Below are 17,677 nucleotides of genomic sequence, written 5' to 3'. Positions count from 1 at the left end.
CCTCTTCTTTGGATTTTTACATGGCTTACGCTTGTAGTATTTTTACTTCTGTTGCGAGCCAGAATTGAGCGGAGGACGGGGGATAGGGAGGTTAATTAAACAACTAATGAACAAATCCACCAGAGGAAGCTTTTCAGAGCAGCCAATGCACAATCTCCAGACCGAGGTACTATTCCAAAGCGCGCGAGCAGACACCAATGAAACTCCACCCGCCATCCTAGTAGCGTGAGTTGCCCGGAAAGTACACTGCACATGCTCAGAGGCACTTTCGGGATTCCTTCACCAGCCCCCCACCACCACCAAAAGCGCCCGGCAACGCTTCCCTCGCCAGCCTCCACTACCTTTTGCCTTTGCAACGCAGCAGCAGCGGCCGCTCGCGCGCGCGCGCGCGCGGCGCAAGGTTGCCATGGTTTCCCCGGGTCACATGCGCTCGAGGTTTCCCCCCGGCGCTGGGGGCGGGGGATGCGGCTGCTGCCGTCACAGGCGGGACTGGCTCTTTCTTCGCGGGCGGCTGCAAAGAGCCGGGGAAGACCCCGAGGGGAAGCCGCCGCCGCCAATTGCATTGAATCCGGGGTGCTTGGGGTTTGGTGGAGCCGCGGCGCCGGGCGCTCTCCCCGCCGCGGGGCCCGGGGCGGCTCGGCACCCCGCTGGGCTCCCCGCCCGCGCCTGCCCCGCCGCCGCACCGCGTCCCCGGGATGAGCATCTCCGTCCCGGAGGGGCTGACGGAGCTGCTGCAGGGCTTCACCGTGGAGGTGCTGCGGAGCCAGCCGGGCGACCTGCTGGAATTCGCCCTCCAGTACTTCGGGCGCCTCAAGGCGGAGGCGGCGGTCGCTCCGGCCGCGGGAGGCGGGGAGGAGGACCGCGGCGGCGCTGGCGGCGGCCCCCCTCGGGGCCCCGCCGGTTGCAATACCGTCTCCGTGCCTGGCCCCGAGCGGGGGAGCCGCCTCCAGCTCGACGGCGCCCCCTCGGAGGGCAGAGGGGTCAACTTCGCCGAGGAGCCCCTGCAGACCGACTCCGAGAGCGGCGACGAGGACCAGGAGGCGGAAGAATTCGCGGGTAAGCAGCGCCGAGCGGGGGGCGAGGAGGATCCCCGGCGGGGAGAAAAGGCAGGCTCCGCCGCGCGCCCCTCCCTGCGGGTCGGATACGGGGAGGAGGGTTTCCACCTCCCGGGTGGGGGGGGGCGTTGCCACTCCCCCTCCGCTGACTAAAAGGACAGAGAAGCGGGCGGATTTTCCGCGCAGCCGTTCGCTCCAGGCTGGCCCCGCTTCCATTAAAGGCGCAGGAGCTCAGCCGGGCGTCCGGCGGCGATGCTAAGTTCTCCATGCCCTAAGCCAGGCACATCGCCTCAGTAGAATAACCAGGTTCCATCTTAATCGGCAGGAACGAAGTCACTGGGTTGCCTCCCTCGGGCATTTTAGGGCGCCTTCGTTGGAAGCCTTGGAGCCGTTCCCTTACTCTTCAGGAGCCGGTGCGGATGAAGGCGGGAGGCTGGAAAAAAAATCGCTTTTCGGCATCCTAGCTACAAGCCCGGAGCGCTGTAGGGGAAGTAGATTCTCATTCACAAATTTTGGAAAGAGCCGCCCTTTCTTTGTGAATGAATATGCCGCGGAGTGTTTTTTTTCCATGCCGGAAGAAGGTCGGGCACACCTGCCAGTTCTCAGCTGAAAACAGTCGCTGATCCCAAAGCCCAAGCTGGCCGTTCACCGTTCCTGCTGGAGGGCAAGCATGATGCCTGACGATTAGAGCTGCCTTGGAAAGTCAGAGAGCAGCCTTTGCTTTGTAATGTTTGGCTGAACCGGTAGACCGAGGGTGAAATACTGCATTGGTAGCAATTCTTGCACAAAACTCAGTTTGTTTCTTGACTTCTCTTGCTGGTCTAGATAGGAAAGGCATGCCCTTTGGGTCTGCTGGTGGGGGTCACTGACCACACCATCCCTAAATTAGGAAATGGTCTTATATAGACCTTACTTCTGAAGCCTTCCCTCTGCATAACACCCGTAGTCCCTCAGGTTATTTTGGCATCTGGAGCAGAATTTTCCACAAATACTTTTGTAGGTTGCATAAGCCCAAGCGGTGGCTAGAGGGCAGCAAAGGGACAGGAAAACTGTGTTGACCTCTTGCAGGTTGCATGGAGTTTTGTAGCTCGGATATGATGTCCTGCTAGTAGTAGACAGTTGCTGCCTTCTCATAAGGACATAAACAGACTATGGCTTGAGGAGCTGGGCATAACGTTGATGTCTCGGGGATCATGAGTTCCTCTGAACATTTTCAGAGTCCTTTTCCCTTCACAGCTAACATCTGTCACCTGTAAAAAAGGGCAGGGCATGGATTGCAAGGTTGTGGTTGCCATATTTATTTATTTATTTATATTTCAAAATTCTATCACTGCCCATCTCTCCAGAAAAGGGGACTCTGGGCGGTCTTCTCTTTTTTGAGTCCCCTGGCTGCAGACACCCCGATAGATTGGGTTGGGGGGGCTGTTTTGCATATGCCATACAAGAAGAGCAGACAGCCTTTTCAGCTGGGAGGCCCATTGGAAGCTGTTCTGGGGGTTAGAGATGCAGATGTACCCATTTTATTCCCATGCATTTGTAACTGGGAAGCAGGTCTTGATTTGCCCATTAGAGTTGCAGACTGATTGATTTGGGGGGGTGGTTAGGAGAAGGCTGGGGTAGTTCTGCAGGTTGTAACTTTAGTAAATGGTGGACAAGAATCAGTTGGGGGGTGGTTGGAAGGAGATAGTACCTGGTCAAAATGATCCCCCTTCAAACGGCATATGGGATAATATTTTTAATGCTCACACTCCCCAGAAAATAATTCAAAAGTTTATGTGATGTCATAAAGTACACAACTGGAAATGTTATTTTGCTAGGAAGATACCAAACCTTGCCCTTTGACTAGGCTACCAGATATGTAAAGGAAACAGATATCACTAAAGGCAGTAAACAGCTATTTTCTGTATTTCCTTGCTGTCTGTAGGTCTTTTTGAATTTTGCAGCCAAAATATACTGTTTGACAGAGAAAGCATTTGTATTAATTGTATGGGAATGTTAAAACATGATGCACTCTGTCCTAAAATACGAAATATTAACAGTCTAAAATTCTGTGGGCTCATTCTGTGAAATAAATTCACAGAGCCAATAAACACCACCAAGGGGCATTTTCATAATTTTGCACTTTTAAAATACATGGTGCAATAAAATTGATTGATAACTTGGCATGGATAGTTTCAAATAGAAATCAAATAGTCAAACTGAAAGTGAAAATTGGAATTAATTTTAGGTATTTACTCCTCAAAATCACATATAGATAGGATTCTTCAGTCATGCTAAAACTAATTTATTAAAAGGTTTTCAGGAAAATAAATTAAAAAAATAGATTTTCTTATAGAATTGAATCTGTATAGAATCTATATAGAATCAATAGAATTGATGTGGGAACGAGTTAAAATGTTTGGAACCATTTTAATAAAAGTAGCTTCCAAGTAATAGTATGTATCATTCAAGTAGTCAACCCATATCCAGTATAATAGTCACTGACCATAATCTTAGGCAATTGGAGAACCAAAATTACATGACACAAAGAGCAAAAAGTAAATTATCTAGATATAAGATAAAAGTAAACCAGTATACAGTATGAGTGGAAAAACTAAAATATGAATGGCTTGTCTTTTAATGCATGTATCTGCAGAATTAAATCTCAATAACTTTAATGAGACTTACTTCCAGACAGGCCTATATCAATAAAGCAGGACTTTATTGATTGGTTATTGTAGCCCCCCTAATCAAATGTGTCATTTCAGCTTCTTTTGAAAATTGGAAATATTTTATGTGGTTCATAACTGCATGACATACTTCATTTTTGAAATGAAATGTTGATGTAAATAAAACAAACTTGCTGAATTGGATCTTCATCAAGAGCTTTCCAGACAACAGATCATTGGCAGCATAAAGAGAGGCATGCCCACTAGTTTGTTTGGGAAGTTTTAAGTGCTAAATTTTGAATATTGAATGACAACAGCCAGAGTGGTATAAGAAAATACACATGATTTGGAAGGATGCATTATAGCGACAAAAAGAGTCAGTAAATGTTTAAGGCACAAGAGAAGATTAGATTTGCTTTGGGGGCAATTTGATGTTGGCTTCATGAAACTAGGTAATCTGCATTTAACCAATCTTGGTTGATCTTAAAAAGCTAAACAGGATCAGACCTAGTTAGTACTTGGAGAGGAGACTACCAAAAAATCCCAGGGTGTAGGCTAGAGTGGGAAGTTGAAAAATGTCCCAGAAAATACCATTCCTGCACTGTTGACAAGAAAAATACTATATGTCTGTGAAGTCACCAAGAGCCTAGCACTACTTGAAGGAGATTTCCCTGTTTGGTTAAAAGTGGCAAATAGCTAATTGCTCAATTGCACCTTTGGAATGAAATAAGTGTAATAAATCATCCATCTGACCGATAGCTGTGCTCTCTGCTAAGGTATATTCTCTTGTGTGTCATTTATTATTACTTAAGTTTGTGCACTATAGCAAATAATTGCATGACGAGTGCCGTCAGTTGCAATTGTGACGGTCTTGATTGGATGGTGCGCTTCTGCACTGCCACTCCGAACTCTTCTGAAGCTGGTCATATTGTCGAGAAGGAGGACCAGACACAATCCTGAATGTAGAAGATAATTGCAAACTGAAAAAAGAAATGGCTACGGATTGAAATATTGTCATGCTTTGATCTTGGACATAATGGCTGTCAAATTTGAAGCTTACCATAATGTTAAGAAATCAGTTGATTTAACTGTTGGTAAGTGAGGTTCTTTCAGATTGCACTTATGAAGTGGGCTTTTCTGTATTTAGACAGTATCTTCTCACCAAAGGTTCTGGAAGGAGATTTCTAAGAATTGTGGAAGAGTTTATGTGACCTAATTCTAAAGATTTTGTCTTTCAAAAACTATTTTGAAAAGATGATTGTAAGTTATTGGCTTTACCACAGATGTATAATATTATGAAGAGAGAAGAAGTTAATTGTTAAAAACCACAGGAATGCACATAAAACTGAAAGGGATTTACATAGAAATTGGAAATGGCCTGAGTTGGAAAAGAGTTAAATTGTAACCCTGTACATACCTGCCTGGGAATAAATCTTGTTTAATTCAGTTGACCTTCCTTCTGAGTAGACATGAATGTTATTATGTTGTTGATTCTGAACTTGATGATTTTGTGAACATTACACATTAAATAAGGCATTAATATGTGTACATAAAAAATTGGCTTAAGTTATCATAATACAGAAATAGTCTTTAATGACGTATGGCTTTGCTTCTGACTATTTTTCCTTTACCATAGTTAACAAATGTGATTGTACCTTTGTGCTTATATTGAGAAGAAGTTCTAAAACCTGGTTCCTGATAACCTTCCGTATCTTGTATACTCTCTTCTTGCTTCCCAGAGTAGTTCTTTGTATACTTTCTCTGCAAACATGGCATAATAAATGAATACTTTCTTTTTTATACTGTATTCTAGAAGTCCCTGAATTAGATTTCTTGCCTGATGTGGAAGTGAAGTGATTGATTTCATGCCTGTTTTTTTCTTCAGTCTGTAAAATGAAAGGAGGCTCAAGGAAACATCATGTATGAATTGCATTAAGAGATGAAGATGTTATACAGTGATGGTTACTAACATTTGCATTTTAGGATTTTTTAGGAAACTCCCCTTTTAATTCAGAAGTAAATGGTTGGTTATGGCTTATATATTAATTTTGTTTGTTTGCTAAAGCATGTAGTCTTGTCTAGCATGATAGTCTATTTATATAGGCAGTACATACAGTGGACATGCAACTGGGACATGTCTTCTTATTTCTAAACTATGTCACAGTATTCTACTGGGCTGGATATCACTTTTGATGCGATGTCCCTTCTGATGCAATATGGATATCTTTTGATGACAGTGTTCCAACCATCCATCTATCTGTCTGTATATCTATTAATTTCTCATTTTTATACCTCCTACTCCTGGAAAAACCCAGGATTATTAAACAGGATGTTGCCTGCAGCTAGCTTTGGATAAAACTATGACCTTTCTGGTGTTATTTTTATACCTTCTCCAAGTTTTTCTTGAGGTTTAAACATACTGGTATTGGGGCTTCAAGAAATCATTATTTTTCAGACGTTGTTTAAATGAAATACCAACTTTGGGTTTGAATCTTCAGGCTGACATGATCACATCCTAGTTTTGAATGCAGGTTTGCATAGTAATGTAGACCAGCTTTTGTATGTATGAATGAAAGAGCAAACAAGGGTCAAGCATAATCCATGTTTGTATACTTTTCCATAAGCTAAATCAGTGTTTTTTAAGCTGGCTGGGGACTTCTGGGAGTTGAAGTCCACACATCTTAAAGTTGCCAAGTTTGAAAAACACTGAGCTGAATGGAGATGGCTCAGAAAGCAGGAGTGAGCGAGCAACAGCTTTGATGAAAAGAAGGCATAATCAAATCAAGCCTTTATTATGGCCATAAAAAAAGAAATCAGATTCAGATAAAACAGGTAAAAGTGGAAAAAAAGAAGCTAAAAAGAAAAAAAAATGAGCACGAATTTTGAGATGCAAAAAAGAGAGGGATACTGCATATTGAGGTATAAACATTGGGCAGCCTGGAGAATACGTAACAATCTAGTCAGCTTCACTCGTCATCGTTGTCATCATATTCCACCTTCATTTTATACAACTCAAGGTGGCGTACCTAATGCTCTTACCTCCTGTTTTCCCCACAGCAATAACCCTGTGAAGCAGGTTAGGCTAAGGAAGTTTCCCAGTTTCTAGTCCAGCACAAGGCTTTTCTTTAGGAGACATGACATTTTTCTCTCTCAGATTCTCACCGCTGCCAAATCTGAAATTATCCAAATAGTTCTTAACAAAAAGAAGCCAGAATGTATGAGTGTTCTTTCTCATTTCGCATTTTCTCCTCATTTGAATTTTTGCTCCTTTTTCTGTTCTGCCCCTGCTACCCTTTTGAGGTGATTCCAGAGAAAGGGCACTTTTCAATTCCAAATACTGTTACGGTATTTTTATCTGCAGTAGGTTTGAATTAACATGTTAATGGGCATTTATTGTTACTGTGTGCATACTTTCAACAGAATTGGTTTGATTTTTAATCCTTTCATAGAAGAGGGCATTGCAGCAGGTATTTCTCTCCCAGGAGGAAAGAAAAAAAATTCTACAGAAAAGTTACAGATAGGGCAATATGTTATCTCCTTATTGCTGGCTGCCAAGACTACAAGAAAATAGGGCATTTCTAGACACTCCCTCTTTGTGATGTTCGGGGTTTGGCTCTTCCCCTCCGGCCAGGGGAGATGTGTGAAAAAAGAGGCCTGAATGAAGCCCCCCTCAGCCTTGTCCACAATGATGCAGGGGGAGTTAAATAGAGGGGGTAAATTTTTCTTGTTTGAGCCCTGCAAAATAAATAGGAGATGACGGAAGTGGGCTTCCTTTGTGACATCCAAGAGGCCTGTTGAACAAGTAACCAGGATTGTGGGGGAATCAGGTTAGTTGCCAGTCCTGAACTCTTTGAAATGGTTTTTATTTTGCATTTTAGGGAAAGAGATAAGGGTTTGATTGTGAATATGTTGCATAGGTCTCTGCTGCTGTCAACGCATGTCTGCTTAATATGTCTGCTTAACATTTATGATTATCCCTTACAATGATACTTTTGAGTGTGTTCACTTTTGACATCTGGTTTAAAGAAAATGTTAAAATCCAAATAAGTTTGTTAAATACCTGCCCTACCTGCAGATTTTAAAAAGTGTAATGCAATTGATTTGCTTTAATTTTCCAAGTGCCTTTAGTAACGATTCGTTTTTGTTTGTGAGCCTCTTTTTATATTATTCAGCTTTAAAACAAGGCTGTTCTAGAAGGCTCTTCGGTGCGGACTATAAATAAAATATATAAACAGCGTTCTTTGGTGAAACCTGATTGGACATTTGAATTGGCCATGCCTGTCAATCCATTCCTCTCTTGGTTAGAAAGAGGAAAAGGCAGCAAGAAGGTCTAGTATGCAAACCAGGCCTGAAGGTACTTACTTGATCTTAATGTTTATTTGCTGATATCACTCACTGGAGCCTAAGAGACTTCTGCTTTTGAGGTAAAAAAATCTGGAGTCTGGTAGCACTTTCCCAACTAACATGTTTTATTAAAAAGCATCAGACTGTGAGCTGCAGCTCACTTTATCAGATGCATGGAGTGGCTAGCCCAGGGTTTCTCAACCTTGGCAACTTGAAGATGTGTGGACTTCAACTCCCAGAATTCCCCAGCCAGCTATGTCTGGGCGTTGAAGTCCACACATCTTCAAGTTGCCAAGGTTGAGAAACCCTGGACTAGACTGATGTAGGATTTAAATTGGGGTGAAGTGGGGAGGGATTCCATGTGAGACAGATAACCAGTACCTTATCAATAAACCATTGTAATGTGCTAACAACCTATTGTATTTGTTGACACCCTCTGAGATTGGTTTATACCTTTGGTTTATACCTTTTGATGTTTCTGAGTTCAGCAATCTCTTGCTCAATGATGGAGTTAAATCCCAATTTTCCAAAACAGTCTGAGGTCTGCTGTAGAGATTCCTGGGAGGTTGAAATGGCCTGATATTACTTTGCACAGTGTGAAGTACCACTCCCCACTTTTTTTGTCTCTTCTACATTTTCATCCAGTTAGTTTCATTGGGTGACACCTGGTGCTGGTGTTTGAGAGGGAGAAAATTTCTTCTTGTTCACTTTCTCCATACCTGGTATAATTTTATATACTTCAATAATGTCATCTTTTCTAGTCTTTTCTGGTAAAGAATGGATTTGAGCCCCTTAATCATTTTGGTTACTGTCTTCTGTTCTTTTGCAAGTTCTGTTAGGTGCTTTTTTGTATGTGGCAGTCATATAGTAGATGTTGATGTATAGTAGAACTGTATAAGAGCATTATAATGTTGGTAGGTTTATTTTCAGTCCCTTTCCTAATAACCCCTAGCATGGAATATGCCAATTTCACATCTTGCCATACTGAGCCAATATTGTCACTGAACTGTCTATTACATCCTCAAGATGTTTTTTCTGATTAGTGACAGTCAGTTTACATTCCATCCATGCATGTGTGAAATTACGTTTTTTTCTCAAATGTGTATTGTTTGACACTTTATTGTACTTAAATTTAATTGCATTTGCCATTTGGTTGGCTTTTCATCCAATTTAAATAAATTCTTCTGGAGCTGTTCACAAGCTCTTCTGGTTTTTACCACCCTGAATAGTTCATTTCATCCACAAACCTGGGCATCTTGCTGCTTATACGTAAGTCAAGATCATTTTTGAACCACCTAAAAAACACCACTCCCAATACAGATCCTTAAGGGATGCTGCTTCTACTTTCTTCCATTGAGAAAATCACCCACTTATTCCTATTCTTTGCTTGCTTTTTTAACCACTTAGCAGGTCCTCTTATCCCATGATTGCTAGGTTTATTCAGGAGCCTTATATGTGGAATTTTGTTACAAGTTTTTTGAAAACCCATGTAAACAATTTTAAGAAGATGACCATATCCATGTGACTGTTGACATTCCCATTAACTCCATAAGGTTTGTGAGTTGGATTTACCTTTGCAGAATCCTTACTTTCTTCCCTTAAGCAAAGCTTGTTCCTCTATATGCTTAGGTTTTGTTTTGTTTTTAAATCATAATTGTTACTGTTTTATCCAGTTTGCCTGGAACCATTATTAAACCGATTAGCCTAAAATTTCCTGGATCTCACCTGGGTCCCTTTTAAAAAATTGGTGTCACATTTTCTGCCTTCTAGTCCGTTGGCACTGAGCCTGATTTGAATGACAAGTTACATATTTCTGCTAGGAGGTTGACAGTTTCCCATTTGAGTTCCTTGAGAATTTTGGGATAGATGCCTAGAATTGATGATTTGCTGCTGTTTGGTTGTCTTGAGGTCTTAGAACAGGGTTTCTCAACCTTGAGAACTTGAAGATATGTGGACTTCAACTCCCAGAATTCCCCATCCAGCATTGCCAAGGTTGAGAAACTCTGTACTAGGATATCTAATTTTCCTTTGTGTAAATTTGGGATAGGAAGCTATAGACATACTGGTTGATATAAGTCCACAGAGCACTTTTGTGTAGGCTCACAGTGTATAGGCTTATTCTGTGGGTTGGTAACAAACCTAGCCATCAATATTTATTCATTTTTCTTTCAATATATGAAAGTGCTGCTTGAATATTTAGAACAAATATTTTGAATTCTTAATGATCATTCTAATTAATCCTATTAACTTGGTTGCTCATGGAGTGTTTCTGAGAGATATCACCAAACTTAATTATTTCTATGGAAGAAGCACCTTCAAGATGTCCCTGGAACTTAAAGTTTCATTTTTTAAACATTGGGGAAGGGGGATTGTTTGTTCAAAATCTTCCCACCACAGCAAGTGGCAGCATTTTGGTTAAATCCAAAAAAGCTAAGCAAGGTCAGACTTGATTGGTAGTTGGATAGGAGACCACGAGATTTTAGGGTTGTGGTTTAGACTGGGAAAATGAGAAAACATCCAGAAGAAGGCAATGGCAAATTATTTCCATATTGTTGCTCAGAAAACAACAAGAATGTGAAACCAGGACATAACTTTATCTTTACTGTTGAGGAGCCAAGAGATTGTGGGATGTACCTGCCTTTGTTCTGAAGAGAATTCTTCTAGGCAGTGAAATAGAAAGGTGATTGGCTTGATGGTTGCTGGAAGAGGATGCTGCTGCTGGGGGTTCCTCATCAGTGGTTTGGTTTCATTCCAGTCTCTGGATTGGGATTCTGAAAAGGTGGCAACGAGTCAATGTTTCCATGCTGGGAAGTACAGGTGGTCCTCAACTTACAGCCATAATTGGGCCCGGAACTTCTGTTGCTAAGTAATGTGGTTGTTAAGTGAGTCACACCCAATTTTACAACCTTTTTTGCCGTGGCTGTCAAGCAAATCACAGCGGTTGTTAAGAGAATCACTCAGTCGATAAGCGCAGCTTCCCCCATTGACTTTGCTTGTTGGAAGTCAGCTGGAAAGGTGGCAAATGGTGATCGTGTGACTCCGGGACACTGCAACTGCTGTAAATTCATGCTGGTTGCCAAGCACCCAAATTTTGATCACGTGACTGTGGGGACACCACAACAGTTGTAAGTGCAAGGACCGGTCGTAAGTCACTTTTTTCAGTGCCGTTGTAACTTCAAACGGTTGTTAAACGAATGGTTGTAAGTCGAGGGCTACCTGTATTAGTTTTCCAGCATTACTTTCCATGTAAACACACAAACACATGCATTGATGTCTGTACTGGTTTTGTACTGAGAGCAGTTTGTAAGAAGCACAACCTATTGTCTGAAATTCCATAAATAGAAAAGAATTACATAGATACCAAGATACTGCAGTGTTTTAGTTTTGTTGATTGCTAGCCTTTGAAAGGTTGGCAGTAAGCATTGCAAGATGCTACTGTTTGGTATTAGGTATTGGGAACATTTTGACTTGGAATTTTTAAAGCATAGAAATATCACATATAATCTCAAACTGCGGAATAACCTTATAACAGCAGTATTCCTTTTTTTAAAAGGATATTTCACATTTCTGAGTTCTGAAAGTGGTTCCTTAAAAAAAGACTGCAAAAAACTGGGAATAAAGTAGTTGGGAAATATATTTAAAATGATCTATGTTATATGTATTTATGTGAGGACTTGAAGAATCATCCTTGGCTTTGAAAGCATATTGGAATAAAATGCGTTAGGCTGAGCATCCGTGTATCAAATACAATGTAAAGAGCGTAGTCCTGACCTGTTTTATTAGGCAATCCCATTGAATTTAGTGGGGCTTATTCTCAATAAATTAGGTACAGCATTACAATCTCAAATTATATTTTAAATTGCTGTGAAGCGTCCAGTGCACTTACTTCCAGATACTAAACTGCTATGTTAATTCTGAGCAATAGCCTGTACATATGAATATGCATGCTAAATTGAAACTTGCTACTACAGTTATGACTACAGGAATTGAGTGGGAAAACATCTTCCCTCTGGAAAAAAAGGGAAATATAGTCCTGATGTTATCACTAAAAGGAACTGAGATGAAAACATAAGAACAAACCCATTTTTAAAACTGTCCTTTATCATTAAGCAGTTGTAAAATTGGCTTCAGTGGCCTGTTGGTATTACCAGTTGTGCACTGCAGGATGGTGTGAGGGACAGTGTGACAGTTGTACTTGCCATCTTTTTTACTATCTCTCCCCAGTTGCCACGTGCGGTGTGTCTGTGTACATATGCACATTAATGTAGACCCATCTAACCTTTTGCTGCTAAGTCTGCAAATTAGTTGCACTTCAAGATCTGCAGTTGCTTCTAGTGTGATCATCTGGTCTGAAGGTTCCTCCAGAACGCTGAAGAAATGACCCCTTAATTTAGATGCTGGTTGGGTGGCTAGATCTTAAGAAAAACATGGCATGTTCATAGGTGCTCAGTACTTTGGATGACGCACGCCGGTCTCCCTAGCAACGAAACAATAGCAAGGCACAGTCTCTCTGAAAGAGTAAAAGGACACGCTCCTGAAAATACACAGTTTTATGGTGTAATAATCAGGCCTGTTAAAAGAGATGTGCCTCTGTTTTACCTCAATGTACTGTATATCTTGTTGGCTTTTTGCTACATCACAAGAGACATCATGACACAGCTTGAGTTGTTGGATCCTAAAATTATTTTGCCAGTACAGAGATGGGAGTGGTAGCACCCTTTTGTAAGTCAGTTCTTCAGCCTTTGGTTCAAATCAAAGCTGATTTTTTTTCACTGCTACCATTTCTCTGAGTGTTATAGTTCCTTCCCTGATGTGCAAAACTGTCTTGGGAATGCCAGCATGTGTCTTGAATTCTTAATCCCCAAGAGGTTTCTTGTTTCTGTCAGCAGAGGAGGCCGCTTCAAAGGAATAAAAGAATATATTTGCAGATTTCTCTTCCCATTAAAATGGACAGGGAGAAGATGTCTCACAGCTAAGACTGGAGTGCCCTGGATTTAAATCCCATCTCAGCCTCAGAACTCATTAAGTGAATTTGGACCAGACACTGTCTTTCAGTGTAATTGATTTAACTGGATTGTTGTTAGGATAGATCTGGGACAGGAAACCAGGCCCAGGAGTCTGTAACAGTTTTTAGACTGAAACTGTAGAGCACATCTGGGTTGGAATGGTCTTAAACTGAGGTAGGAAACACCTCCTGTGCCTTCTGTGCCATCTGACTTTTTAAACAAAGTCAATAAAAGAGTACAAGAATTTTATTCATTTACATTTCATTTACCGTTGGAAAACCTGAAGGACCAGGTTAGGAACAGACTGTCGCGGAGAAACTCTGTGTAGTTGCTAGAGTTGACATGACTTGATGGCACATAATCAGTCAATCAACCAACCAACATTTCCTTTAAATTGATAAGAAATTAGTAAAAGAAATACATTAGGAAGCTGGCACATTGCATTGCAATGCAAAGCAAAACTGTACCTATTTGCAGGGATGCCCCTGGGTCCACGTAGGTTCCACTGGGATGGGGGAGAGCATCTGGGAAGCATGGCTGTCTGCAGCATCTGCAAACACTGCCCCTTTGGGATGTGTGTGTGTGTCGCAGTGCACATACAAAAGACACGGGAGAGGAGAGAGTGTTGTGTTGCTTAATGATGCTGCTTTCTTCAGAATGACCCGTTTCACCTACCCTTGTGAAACCACTTCTAGAAAACTCACCTACCTTCTGGGAAATGTGACCAGCCATGCCCACCAATTTCCAAAGATTGCCCAGTCCTGTCATAAGGCCAATTCAGATGTGCTCTAAAATGAATTTGAATTTATTGCATTTAACTTTCTTTTCACATCCTCAAGCTTATCAGGTTTGGCCACTCCCCATCTCCATTCCATGTAATTATGCCTTGAACTCCAGAGTCTGTACGTGTGGCTTACCTTAATTTTCCATGGCTTGCTAATGTGCTTGTACAAGGAAAAAGGAAGCAGTCTGAGAGGAGCCACAGTTGATTAAGCCCAGATATCTGATGGAGTGGGGCAGGTGCTTCAGCATGATGCTACTTAGACTCTCTTCCCGTTGGAGAGATGGCATCCTTGCTGAGTGGTTTTTCTCACAGGAAACATACTAATGGCAAGTGTCCTATATTGCCAGAAGCAGTTGTCCTGGAGAACAAGTCCAGCCTGTATTATATTGTTGCCCTCTCCTTTAAGGACAAGAAGGATATCATTCTTTGGATGAGAGATGATGCCAACAAGAAGATTCTCAGATTAAGTTAGACATGCTTATGTCTATGCTTTAGCCAAGAAGTGTTATCTGAGTTGTCTCTGGGTGGGTGGCTTTTAATGCTACCTGTCAAAACTCATTGGGCAACTGTTCCATCTGCCTCCTTAGTGTGTTTTCTGTGGAAAGAAAATGTTTAAAAATCAGTGGAAAAAAAAACTGGAGGGATTCAAGTAGGAGGTGACATCTGGAACCCCTTCTGTAAAATCTTGTACTGAGATGGGTGATGACCCAGTGAAAACCTTGTGTGAAAGCTGTTCTGAAGCTCTTACCTTTCTTGTAACCCAGACCTAATTTTCTGCCCTAACTGGAAAGCTCCATGCTAGAGATACCTGGAGCTCCAAAGTAGCAGACTTTTACATTTTACAGCTGTCCACTTTTGGCCTTTCCTGTCTTCCTCACTCAGCAAACGGTTAAAGAAGGAACAGATAGTTCTTGCCAGAGGTCTGACTGGGTCACTCACAGAAATGTTTCAAAATTGGGCTGAAGGTGCCTATCATCACATGCTTGTAAGATGCTCAGTCCAGACACAAAGTAATAGTTGGACTGTTTGTGCAGTTTCTGGCAGTTGGAATTTATAAGAGAAATTCTTCAATTTGTTAGCTCATAACTTCATGTGGTACTTTGGAAGGGGAAGTAGAGAATGATGATTTGAGAAGTGAATTTCATTGCTGGATGAAGCATATTTGGTCTAGTAACAAATATTGATACCGATCGTGCATTTCCTGCAATGTGTTATGAAAACTAAGGCAGAAAGGTTTGCAATATATGAAAATTGGAATCTTACTGGGATTGGTGTTTTAGACTGTAAAAGGAGATGATTAGCATATGGCAAGACTGGGCAGTCTGTGGCCTTGAATCCCCTTTTTTGTGGCCCTCTGCATCTGTACTAACTGAAACCAGCAGCATTTTCCTAATTGCCATACACATGGGAATTGTAGGGTAAGCCTTAAAATAAGCAGATCAAATATTAAATGTGGCTGTTGGCCGCCAAAAGATTACTCATGCCTGGCATATACAAACTGGTGAATTAAACAATCCATGCATTGTGTTTATATGCACTTTTATTGATTATTGATTTTGATTATTTTGATTATTATCAATTGCTAGAGTCGCCCTTAATAATGCAGAAAACCAGTCATTCCATTCAGTCCTTTTAGCTCTTTAGCTTTTTAAGTTACAATTAATTTTATTATACTATTTTATTTTATAGTATATCATTATAGTCCTTATAGTTACAAAATAAATACAAGTTTTCTTATAGATTTTAGTGATAATAATGATTCTATCATTTTACTTATTTTTATCTATTTTAAGTCATCATAGTTTTACCTGTATTTATAAATTTTCACTATATTCACTTTCATGTTTAAAATCTCAAACTTACTATCTTAGTTGTATTGGAATTATGATTTTAGTTCTGTCTTAGAATCAGACATTTTAGTCCATTCTTATAGTATGTAGATTATTATTTCAGTGGGACAGTTGTAATATTACTTTTTAAACCTTTGTTTTGCTGGCCAATGAGCAAAATAAAGAAACTTGAATTTGCCTTCAGGAATTAAGCATAAGGATCTAATTCCACAGCAAATCCAAGTTTAGGCTAAATTCTTATTATTTCATAATTAATTCCCTGTCTGTATGGGATGAGAGCTTGATGTGCTATGGGGCACCAATATGCAATTTGAAGAGGTGCAACCCATAATTTTAGAAGTTCTTTGTCTTTGCCTATCAGATATAGATCGAGGCAATAAAAAATCTTTGCAGACATTAAAAGGTCTTCCGTCATATGAGGATAGGAAGCAGGGCCTTGTTGGGTATGTCTTTCTCTTTTATAAGTTCCGTGTTTCTTGAGAGTCCTCCATCAATTGAAGGATGAGATTGGGATTGACATTTAGCTTCCAGACCAAATCTGGGCATCCAAAGAGTATCCATTGTCCAGTTGCTAACCTGGAGGCAAGAGAAATGAAGGAATGGTGGTTGTGTAAATGAAAACAATGAATAACATGATCCAACCCCTTCTCGTTTCTTCATAGTTCATAGTCCTCTTATAAAACTAGTTGTTGACCGAGGGACTGAATCAGACAGTTGGGCTCAGCAGCTTTCACAAGGGAAGCAAGGTAACAAAGGCATCCCTGCACCATTAGCAACACATCCCCTCCTGTTATACCTCTTTGATGACCTCGCATGCACATGCAAAAGGAGTGGGGCTTGCAGCACAATGGGGCAAGGGGCAACGCTGCTTTTGTCATTTTGACAAGAGCAGCAAGATACTGCAGATGCCACGGTTTTCTTTGTTCGTTCCTGTTCTGAACTGTTTGATTTCTCTTTTTAAACTCTTTCTGGTTATTCTCCCTTTTTGAGGTGTGCTTTTAGGTGAGCTGGTCAGGTTATGGCCAGATTGTTGGAAGATTGAAAAAGAGCTGTTATTCCTGGGCTTCTGTTTTAATACAGTGCTTGAATTGGAGATGTTTTCTTTTTTATGATATTGGGAATGAAATGATCATGTTGCAGAAGCATGAATGCAGGGATTATTTGTCCTTCATGCCTATATTACCTTGTTGCAACTGTTACTTGGTCTTCTATCACAGGCAGTTTGTGGTTCTTCACAGCAGGGCAGAAAGCAATTCCCTGTGAACCAAAATACTTCACTTGTTTTTCATAGCAGGTTGATTTTCAAACAAACTGTCACTGTAGCACAGTGTTGAGTTTTTAGCTTACCTAAAGAAGGTGGATGCCATACAGTAGAAAATATTTTCTTACTGCAGCTTCTTAATTAATTTCAGATTACATATGAGGTTGTTAGATGTGTTTTTATTTATTTGTGTCAGAAGCATCACAAACATGGCGGTTACTGCTGATTCATGAAATCACAGCTGTGATGTGGCAGCCAGTCATAAAGTACCCATTTCATAGAAAGGCAAAATGCGGAAGGTCAAAAGAGAAATAACATGTCTGGGATTCTGAGGAGAGGGCAGAGATTGGGCCTGACCTCATAACAGAAGCCTATAGCTTGACCCTCTCCTTTTCTTTTGCAATAGAAACCTGTTCCACAGAAAGTCAGTTGTAAGACAAGCATCTGATCAAGGATCCTGGATACATGGCCCAGGAGACCTGCTTTTGTGAACTTCTGATTCAAGCTGAGCTCCAAAATCTCTCTCTCAGCACAATGCCAGGACAGGAGATACATGCTTCCATGTCTTGTCTTACACACAGAAATGCATGCGCACACACAAACAACTCTTTAAAAGGCACATATAGATGCCCTCTCTGCTTGCCTGCTCCTTTCAGATTGGATGCTTCACACCTCCTAACTCCTGCAGGTAGACTATGCAACACTCTGTTCCTAGATCTTACCATTGTT

The 17,677-nt window shown here is 41.2% G+C and overlaps 1 protein-coding gene across 1 annotated transcript in view; it reads left to right on the top strand.

Annotated features, from left to right (window-relative positions):
- Positions 1-567: 567 nt before the first annotated feature.
- Positions 568-17,677, top strand: part of PRKAR2B (protein kinase cAMP-dependent type II regulatory subunit beta) — a 62,647-nt gene continuing 45,537 nt past the window's right edge. The window contains exon 1 of the mRNA XM_063307998.1: positions 568-1,056. Within this exon, the coding sequence (XP_063164068.1) occupies positions 696-1,056 (361 nt within the window). The 5' untranslated portion in view covers positions 568-695. The remainder of the gene's footprint in view (positions 1,057-17,677) is intronic.

This window comes from Candoia aspera, chromosome 7 (genome assembly GCF_035149785.1).
Source record: "Candoia aspera isolate rCanAsp1 chromosome 7, rCanAsp1.hap2, whole genome shotgun sequence".
Classification (NCBI taxonomy): domain Eukaryota; kingdom Metazoa; phylum Chordata; class Lepidosauria; order Squamata; family Boidae; genus Candoia; species Candoia aspera.
The sequence above is the reverse complement of the archived record's forward strand: the minus strand, read 5'-3'. Positions and strand labels throughout refer to the sequence as shown.